We start from the raw sequence: 18,569 nt of genomic DNA, 5'->3' as shown, positions 1-18,569 counted from the left end.
AGTCCACACATTGAGCAACTGCCCTTGTTGAACATCCTTCTTGACAGAATACGATTATACGTACAAGTTCACATGTTGACTGTGCATGTTGTGCCACCGTAGACTCTCGCTATTACTGCTTAGAACACACCCCTAATGCTTCCACACTAGTGTTACTTAAACTGAAATACTGCCTCCCATTTGAGTGTGACATTCTGCCTGTGGGTTGGAGTACATGCAGTTGCAAATATGTTTACAAACATCCTAAGTCTTTCCAGTCCAAGATAGCAACATAGCTAAATGACTAACAGGGATGATAGAAAACTTTCTTTACATGTGTAGTTGACCAATATCAAGCTTCTAGAAAGGCTTTCCTGACTACAAAGAGAAATTCATAGGTTTGCTGCAACACAGGAGTTATCTGTTGATTGTTCAGTTTTTAACATAATTTGAAGATATTTTATGAAATTTGGAGCTGTTAAGAGAAAGTACACTCATAGCTTTAGTTAGTTAAATTGTGAATTGTATTATTTCATCTTTAAGGTGTTGAGACAAACTGGTTATATGTTCATGCTTGACCTTAAAAAGTGTACTCTTAATAGTTCTCAATAGCCCACAAGTGTTGTAAATTCACTACCCCTACTTTCACGTTTAGTTTTTCATTTACATTGAACACTTTTGAATATGCAGAGTAATTGTCACAAAACATTAGGACCTGTCATATAATTACTTTTCAAGACTTTTTCTTGACTTATTATGTTAAAATGTTAGTTGGTTATTTGTTTTGGGAATATATGCCTCCCATTTTTTATGGCTGTATCAGGAAAAAAGGCAGTCTACATGTAGAGGCTAGTGCAACTCTGTATCCACTGGTGTGCAGTTTGTAGCAATCTATAGCTAGGTGTTGGCTTCTTAAGGTTCTGATTCATGGAGATGAAACTCTTGTGAACTACTTCTGTTTGGGCTTCTTTTGATGTATGGATTCATTTTCATTATTTGACCTGTTACACTTAATTCTTGTTTATTTTAATTCAGTATTTTTATATTTCCAGCTGTTTGTTTTTAATAAATGTTTTATAACATTGACTTTAAATGTCTTTTACAGTATGTGCAGTCTATTATTTCATCGTATCTACTTCAAATGAAAACTTCCAACAATAAACAATTCCTCAGCTGGTCAGGAGAGAAGTTCTATCCAAGAGATAAAGATGTGAAGCTGTTTGCAGATTATTTGTGCCGTGATATATCTAAGAAACCAGAAACTATTAGCTTTGATGAGTTGGAGAAATGGAGATATTCATGGTCAAGAATTGCAGCTATGGAGAAGTTTGTTTTCAAGACTCTATACAGTGTAGGACCTGATGAGATTGAGGAGGACAGAGTGGTAAAATTGATTCCATACTGTGTAATGTTGCCCAGATTAACTTGCCATGCATCTATCTTAAAGTTAAGTGACGTGATTTACCTTAATTCATCCCTTCCTATAGATCTGAGGGATCAGTGGAGATTGTTATTTTCAGTTCATGTTCATGGATTCAGTTTTTCTAAGCTCATGGACTGCATCACAAATAAAGGGCCAACCCTCATTATTACTGAAGATGATGGAGGACATGTCTTTGGTGGATTTGCTACAGAAAACTGGAAGCTTGGCCCCAGCTTTTGTGGTGAGTTGATTTCATAATTTAATTTCACATGCACGGAATCCTTAATATATTCTGTGTATTTCAGAAGGTGCTCAAATGTATTGACCTCATGTCTGTAGATTTACTGGCACATAAAAGAACTCCTGAAGGACAAAATTCCGGCACCTCAGCGTCTCAAAAAAACCATAAAAGTAGTTAGTGGGACATAAAAGCAATTATTATTATTTTATTATTATGTACCCGTAAAAATGTGTTCATATCTTTAAGGCGCTTGATATTAAATTAACGAGCATGATTCTTAACCTAGGGAGTGGCTTTATCATTGGAGCTGGTACAGAGAGAGGTATAGTTATCAATTTTAGAGATTCTTTTGATAAATTGAGTTTATTGATCATCAAAAGCAAGTTCATATCACCTTCGTACAGCGGTGTGGAAGTGTCGTGGCTGGTTGGTACCTCCAAGTCCTGGGATAGTGCTGGAGATCAACTGGGCAGGGACCACACCTGCTCGAATGAGGAGTTCTGGAATGTCTCGAGGTTCTGGAAATGTCTTGATGTTCTGGAATGTCTCGAGGTTGGCACACGTTCCTGGGTTCGATTCGAGACGTAATTCACACTTGAATTTCCTACACGGCACTCCACACATTCATGGCACTGTCTGAACAGATATGACCTTTTAATTATGGTTACTGCACTCTAGATATTAAATCAAAACTTTCTGGAATAATCACTCGAAGAACAAGTACTGCTAGAAATGCAAGTTCATAAAGCAAGCTCACTGTAAGTCAGAATGTTCTAGAGGATTACTGTCACTGCAGTCCTAAATGCATAGTTCTGAAGATTTAAAACACATTGGCAATGAACTGAATAAGTAGTACTCGGAAACTGTCCTGTTCCGTCAATAGGCGAAGTGAATAGCCATTAAAGAAAATAATATTTGAAAGAAAAAGTCTGACTTCATAAATTATGGATCACTCAAAATACTGGGAAGTTCTAGGCTTTCTGGGAACGCGATACGCGTATTCTGAATTGTCACAGTCTTTAAGAATCAAAACATAAGTCCCTGTGCAGCACTTGGAAAGTATTGCATATTTCACAATTAAACGTAATGTTGAACGTCCCCTAAGTTTCATAGTCTTTACAAGGCGGAAATTCAATGAGGCACTTGAGAAAACAAGTCATATCGTTCACACGAAAGTTTATGTTGGTAGGGCACAAGTTCATCCTACATGCTCGGAAAATTTCAATGTTCCAGAAATTGATTCAAAAAATACAAGTTCGAATAAGTTCGAAACGTAAGTTGAATGCGGTACATAACACTCGTGAAAATTCAAAGTCCCTTCAATCGTCGTCGAATAAGTCCCTATGTGGCACTTCAAAAAAATAACAATGTTCCAATGTGTAGAAATAACAAAGTTCCAACGTGTCAAAATATTAAAGTCCCAACACGACACTCGAAGAAAATGAAGTTCCGATGACAATGTTCCAATATGTCACCTTAAGAAAATAATAGTCTTATCGCGACACTTGGCGAAAATAACTGTTTCAATGAGACGCTTCAGAAAAATAACAAAGTTCTTATATGGCACTTTAAGAAAATATCAAAGTCCAATCACGACACACAAAAAATAACAAAGTTCCAATGTGTCAATATGACAAAGTTCCAATACGATGCTCGCAGAAAATAACAAAGTCCCATTCAGGCACTTCAAGAATATGATAGTCCCGATACAACACTTAGAGAAAATACCGAAGTTCCAATACTTGGATTTCGCAGACTGTCAACCAGAAGTTCGACACACACAATACTTCTCCTGTCACCCGTGTCGCAGAGACGGCGGAGTGACAGACACTGAATTCGTAGGTCGGGCGGTCCTCCTTTTATACACGTTCGCATGGAAGTGTCTAGAACTCGGGTACTATCTACCCTTATAACTTCTATAATACTCGGTGGATTTTCTTGAAATCTTGACAGATGACGTCCATTGTAAAGGTTTTTAAGATGGCAGTGTCAAAATAGCGATAAAGTAGCTCAAAATATACTTTTGAGGGTGAGCTGGAACATTACCATATATGGCACGAATAGCTGGCTTACGGCGGCCACGTCACTTGCTGGGTACGTCGCTGCGTTTGGCAGGCTGCCTAGCTTCCTCCTCGCGCGAAGTTCAACAAACATACTTCTGACTTCTCTCGTAGCGGCGTTCCCGGTACAATTATTATTATTATTATTATTATTATTATTATTATTATTATACAGATTTCTGGTCTAATTCGAATATTCAGACCTTTTGAGAGCACTGCTCAAGTAACAAGATAATTTTTTAGCCTGTCATGCAAGTTTAATTAAGTTCAGGCTACAGGTAAGTCTTTGTGATTCAAAGGAGTGCAGCCACTGTAGTTTGCATTTTCACCTAGTTTTCTTTCATAGCTACATAGTATTTCTTTGGTTTCCCTTGTTCTTAAAAGAAATTTAGAAAGTGAGTTAGCAGACATAGATGTCTTCTCATCACTTTGCTTTTATACCCATATTGCTATACAAGAACAAAAGGTAGGTGGATTTTATGTCAGTTCTGTACACCAGAAAGAAGTGTGGGTGTTTGAGCCTCCTTCAGTTTCTGTCCATCTACAGCTGTTGCTGTACTTTTTTATGACAATCTCCATCACATTTTGCAAGGTTTCAAAAATGTTTCTTATCTATTACAAGGCCTCCTCTGGGCCTCTCACCAACAGTAGTCCTTATATATTATTGCTGTATATTCTCTCATTTTGCCTTTCCTCGTCTTTTGGCGACAAGATGTAAGAACTTAATTGCATTGGACTATAAGCAACTTTTCTTGGGTCCAGTTAGTCACTGCTTCGAGTCCGTAAGTTAGAAATGGTGCGAGGTATGTTTTTACAATGTGATCGTGGGAGCTTGGGGAAAATTTCATTTCGGTGTGATAGAATTTGAATAATGTTACTGGTTTTATGTCCCACTAACTACTCTTACAGTTTTTGGAGTTGCCGAAGCGCTAAAATTTTTTCTCACAGGATGATGTACATGCCTGTAAATCTACCACCACGAGGCTAGTGTATTCAAGCACTTTCAAATACCACTGGACTGAGTTAGCATCGAACACACCAACTTGCACTCAAAAGGCAAATACTCTACTGGTTGAGCTACTCAGCTCGGCTGATAACATTTTTGATGCAACTTGTGGTATATTTATGGTATATCTAGAAGAAATAGTTCCCTAAGTATTTATAATTTTTAATAATATCTACTTCTACATCCTTAAAATTATTTTTTACATTTTTTTCTTGGTTCAACATTTTTCACTCCAGGATGGACTCATATTTTTTACCCAGGAGATAGCAGGCTTATACCTCTGTAGTTCTTAAATTTCCTTTGTTTACCTTTCTTAAATAGTAGGATAATCACACCCTGCCTCCAGTCATTGTGGATTGTTTTCTTTACAAATTGTATGTAGTATTCTGTTTAACAATTGTATTCAAAGATCTCAAAGTGCTTTGTCATGTCTGCAAATGAAGTCATCAGATCAGCAGACTTGTTGCTTTTCGTTTTGCTTAGTGTTGGGCAGCAGGAAATAACCATATATATATATTAAATCGGCACCGTTGGCGACGGGGGCTGGGATCGCTACTGGGGGCACCGCTGACTTCTGCCCGGCTGGCGACGGCTAGCGCTAACGTTAGCCTTGCTGGCGGCGGTCGCGGACAGTGCGACCCTTTAAATAACTTCCTGCTTGAACAAGGCGGGTCATGCAGAGAAATCTCATCCTGGTGCATTGAACTATACCCACACATGCAGAGACTTGCATAGAAAGTCGCGGGCGGTGCATCGTATAAAAGCTCGGTCGCAGACGGGAGTGTCATGCATTCTCTAGCAATGGCTCGAAGCATTTTAACGCTACTCCATCTGCTGGTTACTGGTGGGGTGCCACCTATGAAGAGGCGGTAAACTTCATCATAGAGTTTGTCGAAGCAGAGAACTCTATACACTTAGCACTGCTTACCTCAGGCATCTTTCTTCACGAGGGGGAAGAAGTGGAGTCGCACTTTCCTTCCTGTCTGGATACACTCCTGGATGTAGATACCCTGGAATCTACTGATTTCTTCGATGAGGCATATGAGAAGTTATCGGACATTGATCATTAGCCAACAGCACATGGTTCTGGGTACAACTGCGTTGGCATCCATCGCTGGTGGTTTACAATGGCACCCTGTCAACCCAACAACGCTGCCCAGCCGACCGGAAGGAATACGTGATCTCCAACCTACATCGATGGAGGACGCAGACAACAGGGTACTGTACTGGGCTGTATTGCCCTTTACCACATTCCTGAGAAATAACTGAAAACCCGTCAGGTACACCGTAGGATCGAGGCGTGGCTAGCGGACAAGAGGTATTTGATTTCCGACGTTAAGGTGACTATGAATAACATAAGGGAGTGGCCTAATCAAATTAATAGATTTAATTTACAGATATTCAATAAGCGCGGGACGTTATTTATCAGGCACAAAAGCAACATGACATTAAAGACTTTATCCGCATTTTTCACTCCGATGCCAAATTTTCGTTAATATTGCGGTTAGATGCATTTCTCCGGGACAAGACATGAGTGGGGGTCCGTGAGTTTTGTAATACTTGCTGTCGCTACCACATCCCCCGGAAAATGTTCCTGGGAAGTTTTCCCTTTAAAGGGAAAGGACAAGCCAGGAGGAATGCATACTATAGTAATATATGCTGATTTTGAGTCATACATTGATGACGTGAAGGAGCATGTCCCTTCAGGATATGCCTGGTATGCATTTCTTAATAGAGAGGTGATGCATAAAGACGTACAAACTCTGTACATGGTTAATGATGTAGCCGCCGCATTTGTTGAGTCCATTAGGCTATGGACGAAAGACTGGTTGTCGTCTCCTGGTGCAACGTCATCTGAGTGTCTAATATGCGGCAACGAGATAACGGATCCACTATAGTAAAAAGTACTATAGACGGAAAGGGGGGTTCCTACCACGCACATTGCTGGCGTTGTATGGAAAATTGCATTCCCATTTTCTTTCGTAATCTTAAAGGGTACGATTTACATTTATTGTTACGGGATGTAATTTGGACCTTTGGTGAACCCGTACAGATACGGGCGAAAGGTTTAGAAAAAATCAGTACCCTGTATGTATTGACGGATCAGGTGGGATTTAAAATTTGTGACAGTTATAATTTCCTCTCTACGTCCTTGTCCAGCCTTGCTAAAAATATAGAACACAGATGGTATGCTGTAAATGCAGATGAAAAACTGTATTTCCAAATGAATGGTTCGATACAACTGAAAAACTAAACATGCCCTTACCAAGTGACAATGCTGCATGGTTATCCTCTTTAACAGGCATGGGACAAGATAAAAGGAAAGCCTTTGCTGTGCGAGATGTGAAAGGAATGCATACATTCAAAGAATATCATAATTATCTCGACCTTGATGTTGCTTATTAGCTGATGTTTGAACAATTCCGCACAGTCTCCTATCAGGCGTACGGAGTAGATCCTGTTTATTTTCAGGGAGCACCTGGCTATACGTGGTACTGTGCGGTGAGCCGGAACAACCGCGATTTCAAAATTATTCGTGATGCGAATATCTACACATCCATTCAAGACAGCATGCATGGTGGTGTATCTCAATGTATACATTGGTATGCGAATGTTGAAAATAAACCTGATGAATATCTATTGTATCTCGACATTAATTTGTTGAGCGATTTAAGGACTCCATAACTGCTTGTTCATAAGAATATCATTTAACCATTGAACTTTTATTATAAGACTGACTTGCAAGTCTTTTACTTGTCAGAATAGTTTTTAATGAGTTAAGGTTTTAATTATAGATTTAATGGGATTTTATGCCAAACATTTTAAGACAAGTCATGAATTTTAAGGTTGCCTATTTTCCGAAAAAGCTGAAGATGACGCAAGTACGCGCTGAAACTAGTCCTGTGAAATTTAATATGTTCTAATTGAATAACAGCATTAAAATTGTATTGAATAGGTGGAAATATCAAGTTTATTTATTGTAATTCTTGGTTCAATACGGAAAAATGAAATTTCTTACGTTAACCTTAAATTCTACGTTGAAAAATTTCTGAAAATATCCCGTGTACACGAAGTATATATATTTTCCCAAGGTTTAGTCTTAAAAGAATGTTTACATTGTAAAACTACTAAATGCTTGTACGAAACTGTACAGTGATTTATACAAGCTTATGAATAATGCATTGTATGGGAAAACTTGTGAACATGTCTTTAAATATAAGTAGTTCAGTGTTTTAAAAGCTAAGATAAATATGAACAGTGGATGGGAAAACTCATTTTTAGTGGGCACTAAGAAGTTCCTCAAAATTGATGACTACTACTTTTGTGAGTTTGAGAACACAGAAATCCATTTAAACAAACCTTTTCAGTTGGGGTTTGCGATCTTAGAATTCGCAAAATTAGAAATTTATTCTTTCATATTTCACATAGTGCAAGTATTTGGCGAGAATGCCCACTTATTGTATACTGATAGCTTACTGTGGCATTTTCAGTCTCAACGTTCACATCCATTGCTAACTATGATGCGGCACTCATGGTTGAGCTCCAAACTGGACTATGAAAATGCACCACCAGGCTATGTAATTCGAACGTTTGGAACTCACAAAGTAGAAGGATTATGGACAGATGAGGTTAACTACAAAGAAATTGTAGAGTTTGTGGGTTTACGAGCGAAAACGTACGCTCTGCGTTTCCGTGATGGTTCATCTACACAGAAACATAAAGGGGTACGAAAGAACGCTCGTACTATTACTGGCAAGTGTGAAATTCAGTTTAAAGATTATGTAAATTGTCTCTTCGACGATAAGGAATTGTTTGTTGATCAGTATTACATACGGTCTCGACAACACGTTCCTAGAACAATAAAACGTCGGTTGGCGCTGTCGTCCACCGACAAGAAGCAGATCGTGTTACCAGATTGTTTAAGTACCTTGCCACATGAGTATGAAGGAGCAAATAAATACAACAACTTAATGAAATTCTATTTATTATGTAAAAATAGATACAATAAATTATGTCAAAAAAGGAATTATTGTGCCACTGATTGCATCATAATTTGAAATTCCTACTCCCCATCCACTTCGGTCTCGCAAATGAACCACGTCCAAAGGAGCCATGCCTTGGGTTTCGTCATCACGAAACACAAATGAGATTTGAACACTTCGTTCGAGCATAAGAGAAGCTCTCTGTTTCATTAAGTTCCCATTTGATTTCTTAATAGGTACCATTGTAAAGAAATGGTGCTGTAATGGCTTGTATTGGCCACGGAGCCATTGAGAGCCCAGTGAAGCATTTCTACGATATGTTTTGGGATTGAAGGTAGACGGCCATGGGACAAAACCAAATATCCAAAGAGTTTGCTGAGACTCTTTTCCGTTCCTTTCACAGAAAAGAACGTGAACGGTGTTGGCATTCCCAGAGGCTCTATCTTATCGGGATATAACAGGTCACCTTCTACATTGGTCTCTACCTGAAATTCTACTGTGTCACTTGCACCTAAAATGTGAATTACCGGGTAAGTCCCTATTTTGGCAAGTAGAGATTGTCATGGGGGTCAAGAGTCCAATTAGAGTTAATTGTCTTCTGTTGTGTCGTTTCATCTACTACACCAAATGCATGATCTAGACGGAGCCAGAGCTTATCTTCGTCTGTAGAAGGTGACGCTAGCAGTTCATGCTTATATATTCCAGATCATTTAATGCGCATCCTTGATAACAATTGGCGTTATTCTCCAAGTTCCCATGAATATGGGAAGCAATTTTATACAACTTGAGTTTTTCAAAGTTATCTGTCTTTGGTAAAGTATATAGGAAATTGGAACGCACACTCGCCATAAAATCTTTCCTTTTTTTCGTACCGACACTATCGCTGTCGGAAATGGTGTACCCGGTAGTTGAGTGATACTTCGGCAGGAAATGGATTATCTTACTCTGTTGAACAAACAAAGCCATCTCTATGGGCGTGTTACTTCGTACCTGCAGCTCGTCTGTCAGGATGATTAAATTAGTCATCCTAACCTTCGGGTTATGAATGCGATAGCCGAGACAGCATGGCATGATGTGCTTTATAACACTGAACATTTCGTTGTCTAACATAGCCATCAAGCTGATGGTTAATGGCAGTGTAGACAACTCTGTTGACAGTTCCTCCCATGTTATTACATGTAACTAATCTCATGATTAGGCCTGTATTGAAATTTGCTATAATATGCTTACAATATTGTGATTTTTTTTTATTCCACCTTTTCAATACAAATGGTTTTATGTTAGATCATAATGCTACAACATTATTTTATTTTATAGGGACATGTTTCGCTTGAATTATAAGCATCCTCAGCCTATATAATCATCTCAAGGTCAAGACCTGTCATATTTGATTTTCTTTGAAATTTGTGCTTAATTATAATTCTAAAATTAAATAATTCAAGCAAAACATGTCCCTATAAAATGTTGTAGCATTATGATCTAACAACATAAAACCATTTGTATTGAAAAGGTGGAATAAAAAATCACAATATTGTAAGCATATTATAGTTCCTCCCATGACCGTTGGGTAAAGGTGAACGTGATGTGCTTAAATGGTGGAGGTAATAATCTTGACCGTAGTGGCCGGTATTTGACTCTATTCTATCATGTTTTATCCTATTCAACTAGATGGAATTTAATTCCATGTATCCACTTTTCGATTTTAAAAATGTTAAATTGTATAGGCAATAGTTTTGGATTTCTTAATGGTTTTATTAGGCATTTTTGTGTACAGGAATTTTAATTTTAATTTGACTAGCTGATGAAGGGAATGTATATAGATTCCCGAAACATGTACTAGACTTACGTAAATAAATATAAATAATTAATATTTAGTATTGACTAGGCGGACCATCCGCCTACATATTTGTTGTGATCAAGTCAATACGGATCGAATACCGGCCACTATGGTCAAGATTAAGTGATTATGCCAGCCAGGCTAGAAAAATGATAAATTCAACAATACCATTAAAATTCTTAGTATTTCAAAAGACCTGAACTTTCTCAAGAAATGTATTAAAAGTAATGTCACACCTAAACATTTGAATTCAGTACAACAGAGGGGTAGATTGCAGCATCACGAAATGAGAACACAGCGGAAAGTTAATCAATTATGGATTAAAGATGAAATTAGGTTTTTACACCTTAAAAAAAAATGAAGATGAACAACACACTTTATGAATTACTTACTCATCACTAGTCAGATTTCTGTTTTGAAGTGGGAGGAGGCGCAATTTAATATTAACCTCTCATTATTTTCAATACTAAAGAAAAAACAAGAAGTTTTGGACAGAAAATACCAAAAGCTCATTGATGACAAGCGCATCACAAGCGAGAAAATGCGAAACATTATAACATCCACACATTTTATCCGTCACTTAAAAACCTAACCAATGTTGATTTCAACGAATATGAGGTTGAGATCTTAAGTAAAGGTCCTAAACATAACTGGCCACACACGAGTAAGACCATTCAAAACAGGGAATTAGTGAAACTAATAGCGGAATCTGAAGTAGCAATTGCAGAGGTCCCTACAGACGAACAAGAGAATACGAGGTTCGAGGCCAAAAAGAAAATTTGTAAAATAATTGAACAAAAGACTAACGCAGATGTCAAAATAAATAATCTCCGAATGATCAACAAGATCAAAGATAACATAATCGTCCATCTAGTCCATTCGACTAGATGGAATTTAATTCCAGCATCCACACTTTGATTTAAAAAATGTTATTGTATAGGCAATAGTTTTGGATTTCTTAATGGGGGCCCCCCCCCTTTTTATTAGGTCTTTTTGTGTACAGGAATTTTAATTTTAATTTGACTAGGTGATGAAGGGAATGCATATAGATTCCCGAAACATGTGCTAGACTTATGTAAATTAATATTTAGTACTGACTAGGCGGACCATCCACCTACATATTTATTGTAAATGGGAGAGGTCGTTTTACAGGTGATTCACTCTCGCCAGGAATTATACCAGCCTGTCCCGAATTGCCTGTACCACCAGTAGATCCAGCTTCCCGTTTCACCCATTGTGCAGATAGTTCGTCAGCGCTGCCTTCGTCGATGGTCCGTTTCCGAGCCAAAGTTCCACCCGATTTCAACATTGTGAGGTCCTGAGGATATAAACGACCCAATCAGCAAATTGCTTTGGTGTGATTTGTTTCACGCATGAAAAAGGCACATGTAAATTGTATTTCACCATGCGATTAGCCAAGGCTTGCTAGTCACCTTTAAGTACCCCTTTATCCAGAAATTTGGAATTACCCGATATTAACACAGGTGTGCGAAGCAAATCCTGTTTTGTTGAGTACTTTTGGAAATCTGAATAGGAGCGCCAGCAAGAACAGATTTCATATCCTCACAAGTAGACTCCACCAAAAATGGCTCTTCTATTACAATGACAGATTTATTAAGAAAATTTTCAAATGCAAACTCTGACAGTAAACCTACACTAGAGGCATACCCAGTCACGAAGTGTTCAGCAATGCTCTGCACTACAAAACTCTTTCCTGTGTTACTTGGTCCATAGAGAAAGAGCGAGTTAATCTTGGGTTGTTCCTCCTTAAGAATTTTCTTAAGGTTGCAGACAAAATCAATAGGAACAATATTATTTCTATAAAACAATTCAGATATTGTATCTCTGCTAAAGCTGTTGCCATCAGCTGCACAATTTAACAGATGTTGAAATCTATTTTTCCTTTCAGAACAAAGTTTTTCTCTATAACAGGAAATTTTATTTTGAATTTCCCTAGCTAACACCTGGGAATAGTATCCATTAAGCAGTGTCCATTCGTCCGGTGTACATAAATCCTATAATAAACTGTGCGAGGTAGTCTTGTACTTCCTAATTAATGATTCAAGAATATTGTTTGAACCTTTTTGATGGCGAAGTACTCCCAGTTCGCTGTGATGGTCCAGGGTGATGGTTGTCAGGGGTGGTTCAGGCGATGTGGTAATCCTCCTCTTGCGGGTCAGCTCCACACTTTGTAGAGTATGGAAGGTGCAGAAGTATGGTATCGTCGCCCTGCAGGTCGAACTTGCAATTTGGTTGATGAAAAATACCTCGCAGAAGAATTGACGGAGCTATCGATTGACGACCTCAAGTCGGCACTTTGAACGAGCCAGCTCCAAGGTGTCGTTAAGGCAGACATAATGAAGCTGAGGAGAGTCTGATGTCCTTATATACCTACACGGGGTATTTGTACTCCTTAAATTATGCAAGAAAGCATTCTAGAAGCGACCTTTTAACTCTGCCCATTTTCCCCTGCCTTATAGTATAACTGAAATCCATCTGCGAGCAAGGCTAACGTTAGCGCAGCCCGTCGCCAGCCGGGCCGACATCAGCGGTGGCCCCAGTAACGAGCCCGGCCCCAGTCGCCAATGGTGCCGATTTAAAATATATATAGGGCCTACGACTTCGGGCGGATGTGCTCTCTTAGGTGGGGTGATGGTCTCCCTCAGTGGAGGAAATGACACTAGACTCCACCACTTGGAGACCCAATGGCAAACAAGCAGAGAAGGAATCTCACTTCAGTTCCCAGGGTTGTGGAGGAGGGTGAAGTAATGTCAGACAGACTGGCTGTGAAGGCGCTACTCATTTATAACTGGAGTCTGTGGCAGTCCGTTGCAATATGGGTGCCTAACCCTGCACATCTCGTCTCGCATGTGCTGCAGGATGTGGCTTCGAGACCATAGTGTGAGGGTCACTTCCTGGCAAGTCGAGATTCTCCTTAAACAAATCCATGTCAGTGGCACTTTTCCTGCTACTTTTTTCGCTTTGATCAAGTCCAGTGGGGTGAGCAGTGGTTGCTTGGTTGGCTATGGCCCTTCAGGGCTGTTGCGCCATGGGGTTTTTGGGGTTTGTCCACCCCAAATGGGGAAGGCCCTAGAAAATGTGGGCTAAACATCAGAAGTCACCCTTTCGCCTGGCTGGACAGCCGCACCCAGTGGGTAACCTCATATGTGGTCAAAATATGTAGATGAACGTAAAATTATAATTGGGTCCTGCAGTGTCAGAACATTGCTTGATAACGACAACAGTGATAGACCAGAGAGAACAGCAGCTCTCATCATCCATGAGCTTGCTAAACTTAGACGTTGCTGCACTGAGCGAAACTAGACTATCGGATGAAGGGAAGATCGAGTCTGGATCGGGCTATACCATCTTTTGTAAAGGAAAGGAAGGATGGAGAGAAACGTATTCATGGGGTTGATTTCGCAGTTAAGACGAAACTGGTAAATGATCAGCTCACACCCATTGCATTCAGTGAAAGGCTCATGTCACTCACTCCCTATACCACTCTCCGGAGATTGGTTCATCACATTCATCTCTGCATATGCCCCCTCCGCCCTGAAAGCCAATGAAGAACCTAAGAACCATTTCTACCACAAGCTGATCTCAATCACTAAGATGGCACAGTCAGACAAACTGCTACTGCTTGGAGACTTCAATGCCATAGTGGGAAGGAAAAATCGGTTCTGAGGAAGTGTAATGGACAAACATGGTATTGATAATTGCAATGCCAATAGTCTGCTACTTCTTGGCCTGTGTGCAGAACATGAGCTGTTCATCACTAACACTGTTTCGCCTACCTAACCATTACAAGACCACATGGATGCACCCACGATCTAAGTACTGGCACATCCTCGACTAAGTCATCACCAGATAGTTGGACAGGAAATATGTTCTCATCGCTAAGACTGTGAGAAGTATTGATGATTGTTAGATCAGACTCTGATCTGTCAACTCAGAATATCCTTCCATTGGAAACTGTATCACCCAAGCAAGCACTGACACAAGTTTGTCACTTTCAAACTCTGATAAATCCACATCATCAAGACTTCCAAATTGTGATCATGAACCGATTGGCAAGCAATCCAGTATGCACAAATGACTTGGAGCAAGAATGGTCAACACTCCAAAGGGCTATTATTGAGTCAGCTGAGGAAATCATCGGCTATGAGAAAAGAGGAAAGACTGGTTCGAGGACAACAATGAAGACATTCTGAGCCTTATCAGCCCCAAACAGGAAGCCCACCTCTCCCTTCAAGATCGAGTGTTATCCCTAGAACCTTTGTAATGGGTGCACCACCCTGCCGTTTTGTACAGACCACCTGGTTAAAATAACCCAGATATGTGCGAATTAGCCTACATCATATTAATACATATTTGAGTCATTATGTGGTCTAAATTAAGATGTAAATACTGTAAATGATAAATCTTCATTATTGTCATCAAAAGTGTGTATTACATTGAAGTTTAAATATTCAGCTTGACTATCAGTGTCATTTGCGAGCAGTGTCTGTATTAGCGTGGAATCATAGGCGAGCATTTGCTTCCACATGACATCGTACAGCACTGCACAGCAACCAATGGTTCCTGCTGTTACATGATTATGAACGAGCAGTGGAACACTAGAAGTTCTAATTACTGTTATGTCTTGTATTTGATAATAACACTAAAATAATTCAAGTTTGCAGTTAATTTTTACCTGTCTGATATTGTTAATGCCCTGAGGGGAATACATTGACATTTTCATTTATTTTTTACGTAATATTCCCCACCCAGCTACTCATTCCTGCCACCCGGTTGACAAAAATTTCTGGGGATAATGCTGAAGATCATCCAGTGTGAAGAAAGCTGTGTTTCAAGATCTGAAACAGAAATGTCAGACTCGAATAAGAGAAATGAAGAACTGGTGGCAGGCGAAGACTCTAGAACTCCTAAGACTATCTGATGCCCGGGAGTAAGAGATCTGCTGTCTGTCTCATTCTTAAATTGGAACTCTGAAAACAGTTGATGGTGCTAACACCCTTACCAATGGTAGAGGCATCGTGGAGCACTGGAATGAACACTTCTCCATTCTTTTAAACTGTAACTCCACTGCTGCAGATGACTTTCTGTGGGATGTGCAACAACTTCCCCCCCTCAACCAAGAATGGCGATGCCACCAACTTATCAGGAATTCTGCGTGGCTGAAACCTAGGAAAGCACCTGGACCAGACAACATCCTTCTGGAACTAATTCAAGGTGAAGGCTTAACCCTAAAAACGAGGCTCTTCACCCTCATCCTCTCAATTTGGGAAGCCCAAAAAGTACCTGGCAATCTTAAATGCCAATATCACTATTTTCAAGAAAGGTGACCATAGTATATATGACAACTATCATGGCATTTCTGTTATCCATTGTGATGCAGGTCTTGCTTAGCCGCCTCGAAGTCATCTCTGAGAGGACTCTACCAGAGTCTCAATGTGGTTTCTGAGCCGTACTGTTGACATGTTTTGTGCAAGGTACTTGCAAGAGAAATGCAGAGAACAGAAGCCTCTCTGTTTTGTGTTTTATGACCTGGAAAAGGCCTTGATTGTGTTCAGACTCACTATGTGGGTAGGTCTGATATGCTTTGGGTGTTCTGAGCATTTTGTGGGTCTGGTGCAAGCCGTTCATGATGGTATGACTGGACAGATTCTCCATCAAAACTACTACTCCGAACCATTCCCAATCACACATGGATTAAAGCAGGGTTGCGTACTTGCTCAAACTCAGTTTGCCTTGTATCTAGTGGCCATGCTTTATGAAACAGCCAGCCCCGCCATAGATTAAATAATGCTTTGATGGTGGCCTCTTCAACTTGGCCAGATTTTACTCGAAGACATACCGGTGTTACTAGAGTAACTGAAATGCAGTATGCTTGATGATACTGCATCACTGGCTCTTACACCTGAGGAACTGCAACATTCAGTCAACAGTTTCAAGGATGCATATGACCTTTTTGACCTCACCAATGCCAAAGAACCAAGGTACTTGCTCAGCCTGCACCAGGGACAAACATCCCAGATTTAACATTACTACCTCAAACACCAAACTAAAACAAGTAGACTTACCTTAGGAGTATCGTGTCCAAGAGTTGTACTTCAGAACAGGATATAGAAAACAGGCTTCGTGCAGCCCATGTGGCCTTCGGCCGACTATTGCAGAGTCTTCAGGAATAAAAATCTTACAATTCGCAAAAACTAATGGTGTACCAGGCTGTAGTCATCTCTACAATTCTCTATGGCTGTGAAATGTGGACCGTATACCGCTAATGCATCAAAAAGCTGGAGCGCTTTCACCAGCATAAACTATGCTCCATGAACATCAAGTGGTAAAACTACTTCTCTAATGTTTTGAAGTTCTTGAGAAAGTATGTGCTAAGAATGTAGAAGCATTGGCCATTGCCTCAGATGAGCAGAACATGTATGCCATATGAACGACACCAGACTACCACACCAGATCCTCTGTGGTGAACTTGGCTCTGGTTCAAGACCACGGGTTGCCCACTGCAGACATTTCAAAGACCAACTGAAACAAACTTTAAAGGGAGAAACAAACCCACAGACGTGGGAAACACTTGCCAAGGACCGGTTACTTTGGCAGCAAAGTGTCTGTGCCTCAGTTCAACACTTCGAACAAGTCATGAAGATATTAAGCAACAGGAGCTCAAACTTCACCAAACCCACCCAAGATCTTCCCCATCCCTCAGCTGCGCGATGTGTGGACATTAATTTTGTTCTGTGCAAGAATTGGCCTGTACAGTCACTGGAAGTTTAAACACAAACTGCTGTAAATTGAAGTGAACTATTGGCCAGGAAATCTGTAAAATTGTAAACGAGTAACTGATGATGACGATTCATGTCTCCACTTCCAGCCAGGTCAATTTATATTGTTTGGAGGCTCATCCTGTGGGTCACCCTTTGTATCACATTTCAGTAAGTTATTTGAAGTACCTGCTGAGTTTAAATGCCCTGTTAACAAACTGGAAGTAATATACTTAATTAGTAAAGCATTAAAGTAGTGAGAACTACTGCTGAAATGAATGACAGTTGAGTATTTGTAATGGAGCATGATTAGTTATAAGAGAAGTTATATGAAGCTGTGTGTAATGGCTGGCTTAAGTGCTGTAAAAAGCAACACCACTGAACAGTAGAGAACTGGAAACATGTGTTCAAAAATTTAAAGCTCTTTTAACATTTGTATTTGATGAAATAAAATTATGGTGAGGGATGGAATGACATTTTCTCTCAGACCAGCACAAAAGCAACAGATGGAGAAAAGGTTGAAAATCCTGGCTATGTATGTGTTTCCAGCAGAAGGTAGGGTAGATGACAGAAGTAGGGGTGAGAGGGGAAGGGAACATTCTAGAAGACTAAAGAGCCAAAGGCAAGCCATGTTCAAGAAGTAACTGGTGTGTTAGTAAGACATGGGCTGAGGTACAGTTTAGATGTGTTGATATATACAGTTTCCTGTTAACTTTGAGCCCTGAAGTCAACGTGTACTTCTCCTATGGTTGTGTTGAACAATACCAGTACATGAACTTTACTGATCTGCTCAGAAAATGGAGAATCTGAGGAGAAATAATTTTTGCAAAGTGGCAGAAGTTAAGCATATTAAATCTGATCATTTTAAAATTGAGAAAGCCTGTAGAGCTTGAATATATGTTTGCTATTAGGGTATACAATTCCTTCTTATAATCCACTCAATGCTGTTTGTCCTTTGTACTTCACACTGCTAAACAAGCCAATTCTAGCATGACACATGTCTACAGATTGCATTTGATGGATGGGGAAGGATGAGGAGGCTGCATCTGATGGAATATGCGTATCTGTCATCTAATCTCTTCATGCTTGCTCAAACAATTCAACAGCAGTAGAGGTAGTTTGGCACCAAACAGAGCAATCCTTGGCAAGTGTGTCCCAGGTTTGAGGGTTAATGCTTGTGACCTTCATGGTTTGTTTAGGCTGGTCTTTATGATGCTCCAAAAGGGCACCATGGAGTCTTGTGCCTGAGAATAGTTCACCA

At 39.8% G+C, this 18,569-nt stretch overlaps 1 protein-coding gene across 2 annotated transcripts in view; it reads left to right on the top strand.

Annotated features, from left to right (window-relative positions):
* Positions 1 to 18,569, top strand: part of LOC136867291 (MTOR-associated protein MEAK7) — a 132,769-nt gene that overhangs the window by 72,570 nt on the left and 41,630 nt on the right. For both annotated transcript variants that reach the window (XM_067144442.2, XM_067144443.2), the window contains one exon: positions 1,085 to 1,643. In XM_067144442.2, coding sequence (XP_067000543.2) covers positions 1,085 to 1,643 — 559 coding nt within the window. The remainder of the gene's footprint in view (positions 1 to 1,084; positions 1,644 to 18,569) is intronic.

The sequence above is a fragment of the Anabrus simplex genome, chromosome 3 (genome assembly GCF_040414725.1).
Source record: "Anabrus simplex isolate iqAnaSimp1 chromosome 3, ASM4041472v1, whole genome shotgun sequence".
In the NCBI taxonomy this organism is placed as follows: Eukaryota; Metazoa; Arthropoda; class Insecta; order Orthoptera; family Tettigoniidae; genus Anabrus; species Anabrus simplex.
This window is presented reverse-complemented; position numbering and strand designations above follow the sequence as displayed.